This window comes from Bison bison, unplaced genomic scaffold (assembly GCF_000754665.1).
Source record: "Bison bison bison isolate TAMUID 2011002044 unplaced genomic scaffold, Bison_UMD1.0 scf7180017864297, whole genome shotgun sequence".
NCBI classification, from domain to species: Eukaryota; Metazoa; Chordata; class Mammalia; order Artiodactyla; family Bovidae; genus Bison; species Bison bison.
Window position 1 is genome coordinate 2,745,036 of NW_011494869.1, and position 6,254 is coordinate 2,751,289.

Genomic DNA, 6,254 nt, shown 5'->3' on the forward strand with positions numbered 1-6,254 from the left:
ACTGACAAAACTGGAGCTCCAACTATCTTTATGAGCATGGTATGGCAGGTTTTCAAAAACATTGCAAAATGGTATTATAAAATGAGCTTGTAAAAAGTATGAAGTGAAAAAAGTGAAAATGTTAGTCACTTAGTCCTGTCCAACTCTTTTCAACTCCATAGATTGTAGCCCACCAGGCTCCTCTGTCCAGACAAGACTACTGGAGTGAGTTGCCATTTCCTTCTCGGGGGGATCTTTGTGACCCAGGGGTTGAACCCAGGACTCCCACGTTGCAGACAGATTCTTTACCATCTGAGTCACCAGGGAAGCCAAAAAGTGTGTATATGCAGAGAAGTTGAAGAATAAAACTAAAATGTAAAAATGATTATCTTGGATGGTGGGATTATAGAGGACTTTTATTATCTTTATTATATTTTTTTTCAAAAGCATATTGTGTTTTTAGTTGGGAAAAAAGACTTTCACATTTTGAGGGGAAAAAGTCTTATAAGATAATGCAGTGTTATGGAGCCAAATACTAAAGGAGATTTTTGTTTTTAAAACAGCCATAGCCGGAAAAGATTCAATAAACTTCTAGGAATAGGTAACAGTTGGATGGGAGATCTTTTTTTTTTAACAATTTTTTAAATTTTTAATTAATTAATTTATCTTTGGCTGCACTAGGTCTTCATTGCTGCACTCAGGTTTTTTCTGCTTGTAGCTGGTAGGGGCTATACTGTAGTTGCAGTGTGCGGGCTTCTCATTGCACTGGCTTCTCTTGTTGCTGAGCACGGACTCTTGGGCTCCACAGCATGTGGGATATTCCTGGATCAGGGATGGAACTCATGTACCCTGCATTGGCAGAAGGATTCTTTACCACTAAGCCACCAGGGAAGCCCCTGGGTGTTGTCTTACAGTTTACAAAAATATTTTCATATATATGGATTCATTTGCTCCTCACCCACCATGAGCTGGTAAATTACGCAAACACAATAACATAGTAGTTAAAAGTGTTGTTTTCAGGCTTCTCTAGTGGCTCAGTGGTAAAGAATCCGCCCGCCAGTGCAGGAGATTCGGATCTGATCCCTGAGCTGGGAAGATCCCACATGTTGTGGAGCAACAGAGCTCCTGTGCCACAACTGAGCTTTTGCTCTAGAGCCTGGAAGCTTCAGTTACTGAAGCTTGCACCCTGGAGCCTGTGCTTTACAACAAGAGGAGCCACCACAATGAGAAGCCGGAGCACGACATCCTGAAAGTAGCCCCCACATGCCGCAACTAGAGAAAAGCCTGCACAGCAATGAAGACTCAGCACACCCAATAAAAATAAATTTAAAATATTATTTTTAAAAGTGTTTAAAAAAAAAAGGTTGTTTTCTGGTAATAGACTGCCTGGATTTAAATTTGCTCTTCCTCTCTTTATTGTGTGGCCTGCAACAAGTTACCTAACATCTCTGAGCATTTCTGAACCTCAGTGTATCCATCTGTAAAATGGAATTAATAGTAGCATCAATATCTTGGGACTTAACTGGCGGTCCAGTGGTTAAGACTTTACACTTCCACTGCAGGGCATGTGAGTTCCATCCCTGGTAGGGGAACTAAGATCCTGTGTGCCAAGGGGCTCCACACACACCCCCCCAAAAAAATAGCATCAGCATCTTAAGGCTGGTGTGATCATCAAATGAGCAGATACATTTAAAGTACTTAGAAACAGCAACTGGCACAAAGTGCCAGTAGATATAAGGGCGCAATAGGGGACTTCCCTGGTGGTCCAGTGGCTAAGACTCTGAACTCCCAGTGCAGGGGGCCCAGGTTCGATCCCTGGTCAGGGAGCTAGATCCCACATGCTACAACTAAGACCCAGAGCAGCCAAATAAATAAATAAAATTAAAAAAAAAAAAGGGCGCAATAGATACTAGCTGCCTTTAGGATAAATATGATCATCCCTATTTTAGATATAAGGAAACAGAAACTCATGAAAGTTAAATGATTTGTCACACCTTCATGCAGCAGAGATCAGATTCAAATCTAGATCTTCCAACCTTGGATATATCTTTCAGTCCATACAGTAACCATTCAATGAATGTACTTCCTGAGTCTTTCCACTACAACACACTGACCTGGATGCATAGAATCTGTAATAGACATTGCAAAGAGACAGTCTCTACCCTGCAGATAATTACAATCTCATTGAGGGAAACAGGTTTTTTTTTTTTTAATCCAGAAAAATATCAGTGATATTACTAATCAGCAGATAAATCCTAGTTTTAAAAGAAGCAGAAATATGAGAGGTCACTAGGAGATTGAGCAGTGAAAAGATAGCTTGTGGAAGACATGGCATGTCTGATAGAATCCATGGGACTAGAAGGGGACCCATTCTCTTGGGCTTAGATGCAGCAAGATTTTCAAGTATCAGCAGGATTTGATTCAGTATCAGCAGCTGAAACCACATGACCTTGCAGCGCATGGGGAAAGCCCTCTCTACAGAAACGTGGTCAGTCTTTCATAAGGAACTCTTTCTGCTCCTGCACTTGCCAGAGACCTCAGCCTAGAAAGGAGAGTGAAGGGGGAGGCAATCCCAGAGAAGATACACTGACATGAGTCAAAGAAGCAGCTCTACTGGTCTGTTTTGCTATCGTTTGAGTCACGAAATCTATAAATAAGCCTGAAAGTGGAGTAAAATTAGTCCCTCTGATGTTTATGTAATGTTTGCACAAAAAGTATTTCTTTACAATTCTTTTTTTTTAATTTTTTTTTATTTTTAAACTTTACATAATTGTATTAGTTTTGCCAAATATCAAAATGAATCCACCACAGGTATACATGTGTTCCCCTTTACAATTCTTTTAAGGGTGGTCCCTAATCACAGTTTCTGCTATCCTGAGAAAAGGTTTTAGGAGTCAATCCTACAGTTATGATAGAAACCAGAAATGATGTAAAAATTAATATTCCAACAGCCAACTCTGACCTCCTAACATGATAATGAAAGTGGCTAAGACAATAAACCCTAAGAATTCCCATCACAAGAAAAACAATTTAATTTTATACCTATATGAGATGATCAATGTTCACTAAACTTATTAAGATAATCACTTCATAATGTATGTAAGTCAAATCATTATGCTATATGCCTTATTCTTATACAGTGCTGTGTAATTATATCTCAGTAAAACTGGAAGAAAAAAAAACTGAGACCACCAGAGAAGGACGTACCATCCAGAAATAGAGCAGGGCTTCTGACTCATTGTTTCCTGCTCCAGTAATTTTATTTCCTTAATATGGGCACCATCATTTGCCTGGAAGAATTCACAATAAAATAGTTTGGTTTTCCTTTAAGTGTATAGCACCATCCTTGTTCCTCTAAAATCAGTCAGTCCTACGAGATGCTTTAAAATTAGTTTGAGCAGTCCACGAAGTGTTGGGACATCTACAGTAACTGGGGCAGCCAGTTCCTGGTACCCAGTTCAGGAAACACCAAACTCCTCTGCTAAGCCACTCACACACACCAGAGGATGAACCAGGACTTGAAGAAGGGCTAGGATGAGGTGCCTTAGCCCAAGGAGAGGCAGAGAACCATAAAGTTCAAGAGATGGAAGGGATCATAAAGGAGAAAACTTCAGACCTACACACAGGTGGCCGTATTAAAATCTGTGCCCAGGAGCTCTGATTCCCAGTCAGTCAATTCAGGACTAAGAAAGATTCTGACTTAGAAGAAGTTTGAGCATTAAGTCTGCACTTGTTCATTTCTAAAAGTAATTAAAAGTCACAACAATACAGCTCCCCAGAAAGAAACCCCAGCCTCAAAGACAGTAAGCTGTAATCACTTTTGAGAGTGCAGCATATAATATGGCTGGAAAACCGGACAATTCCCCCATCATGCGAATGGTAGTTGTGGTTACATTTGTTTGGCTATGTTCTTTAAGTTCTCTCTAAACAGGCACAATTTTTCAAAACATGTGCCAGAATAATCTAGTGTGGTAGTATTTTTCTTTTTGGTAGGAGTTTTAAAGCATTTTTTTTGTGTTAAATATTTCTTTGAGATTCACATCCACTTTGAAAGCTGTTAGCTTCTAGAAAGGAATGCACTGTACTTCTGGTAAACCACTAATAAACTTCTCTCACCAATGGAGGAAAAGTTTTATTTTGTTTTTAATTAATTTATTGTTTGGCTGTCCTGGGTGTTCGTTGCTGCGAAGGATTTTCTCTAGTTGGGGGGCGAGTGGGAGCGACCCTCTAGATGTGGTGCTCAGGATTCTCACTGTGATGGCTTCTCTGGTGTGCAGGCTTCAGTAACTGTGACATGTGGGCTCAGCAGTTGAGGCTCCCAAGCTCTGGAGCACAAGCTCAACAGTTATGGCGCCCAAGCTTAGCTGTTCCATGGCATGTGGGATCTTCACAGATCATGGATTGAACCATGTCTCCTGCATTGGCAGGTGGATTATTTTACCCCTGAGCCACCAAGGAAGCCCAGAATAGTCTTAATAATTGAAATATCTTCATGCATATTACAGAGAAGGCAATGGTGACCCACTCCAGTACTCTTGCCTGGAAAATCTCATGGACGGAGGAGCCTGGTAGGCTGCAGTCCATGGGGTCGCTAAGAGTCGGACATGACTGAGTGACTTCACTTTCACTCTTCACTTTCATGCATTGGAGAAGGAAATGGCAACCCACTCCAGTGTTCTTGCCTGGAGAATCCCAGGGACGGGGGAGCCTGGTGGGCTGCTGTCTATGGGGTTGCACAGAGTCGGACACGACTGAAGCGGCTTAGCAGTAGCAGCATGCATATTAAGCAATTTCAACTTCTACCAGCATTCCCTCTATTTCACAAGAACCAGTGAAGGAAGCAAATCATTTCTTCTTATAGGAGTCATTCTGCAAGAAAAAACATGACTAGGAAGCAATTAGTTTTGAGTTCCAAGTGCATATTTTGTTCATAGTAAGCCTCCAATAAATAGTTCCTAAAATTAACTTAAGTTACACCGTCAAGGTTCCTTCTTACTTGAGGTGAAGGGTGTATGTTTGTTTGTTTTGTTTTATGCCTTGGGGAAATTAGCCTTAGAAGCAATGATGGGTTTTACATCTTCTATCTCCTATGGCCTCATACAAGAATTGGAAAATCTGTTATCTTTGAGTCTGAAGATGCTACTTGTGAAAGATGATTCAGTTTAATAAAATTAGAGGTTTCTTTCTCCAACAAATAAGTGGCAAGAAAAAAAAGGAAGACGTGAGGAGAAGAAAGTGTTAGAGATGAATAGAATTAAAAGACAAACCAAAACCAGGAATTGTCTGGTGATCCACTGGTTAGGGCTCCACGCTTCCCCTGCAAGGTACATGGGTTTGATCCCTGGTTGGGAAACTAAGATCCTGCATGCCTCCTGGTGTGGCAAAAAAAGAAAAAAAGAGAGAGACATATAAACCAAATACAATGTGTGGGTCTCTTGAGATCTTGATTTCAACAAAATAACTGTAAAAATGCATTTTTGAGATAGTGAGTATTATGATAATAAGGAATTATTTTTCATTATATTGGGCATCATAATAACATTGTTTCATATTATGAAAGTAAAAGGTATATGTTATAGATATAAACTGAAGTATTTATAGGTAAAATTACAAGTGTAGTGTTTGAGATTTAAATTAAATTCCTTTTGCCTCCAAAAAGAGTGTTAGGGCTCTTTCCGGCATCTTTCCGAGCCGCCAGAATGGTGCGCATGAATGTCCTGGCCGATGCTCTCAAGAGTATCAACAATGCCGAAAAGAGAGGCAAACGCCAGGTCCTTATTAGGCCGTGCTCCAAAGTCATCGTCAGGTTTCTAACAGTGATGATGAAGCATGGTTACATTGGCGAATTTGAAATCATTGATGATCACAGGGCTGGGAAAATTGTTGTGAACCTCACAGGCAGGCTAAATAAGTGTGGAGTGATCAGCCCTAGATTTGATGTGCAACTCAAAGATCTAGAAAAATGGCAGAATAACCTGCTCCCATCCCGTCAGTTTGGTTTCATTGTACTGACAACCTCAGCTGGCATCATGGACCATGAAGAAGCAAGACGAAAACATACAGGAGGGAAAATTCTTGGATTCTTTTTCTAGGGATGTAACACATACAAATAAAATGCCTCAGAGGACAAAAAAAAAAAAAAAAAAGAAATATATTCTAGCACTATTTGTAGTCCATTCCAGATTCAGTTTCCCTAACCATATTGACCTTTCAGGAGGAAGGGATGAGAAATAAGGGGCAGGAGATGACACAGGTGAGGGCAGCAGGATGGGGAA

General features: G+C 40.4%; 2 protein-coding genes and 1 non-coding gene across 3 annotated transcripts in view; 2 read left to right on the forward strand and 1 right to left on the reverse strand.

Moving 5' to 3' along the window:
- AP1G1 (adaptor-related protein complex 1, gamma 1 subunit) overlaps positions 1–6,254 on the reverse strand; it is a 103,584-nt gene that overhangs the window by 87,591 nt on the left and 9,739 nt on the right. The window lies entirely within an intron of this gene.
- TRNAG-CCC lies at positions 1,734–1,806 on the forward strand. The gene has a single exon. It is a non-coding gene; the product is annotated as a tRNA-Gly (tRNA).
- LOC104996629 (40S ribosomal protein S15a) lies at positions 5,654–6,123 on the forward strand. Its single transcript, XM_010850919.1, has one exon. It carries the CDS (start codon positions 5,679–5,681, stop codon positions 6,069–6,071), a length of 393 nt encoding a protein of 130 aa, XP_010849221.1. The 5' UTR covers positions 5,654–5,678; the 3' UTR covers positions 6,072–6,123.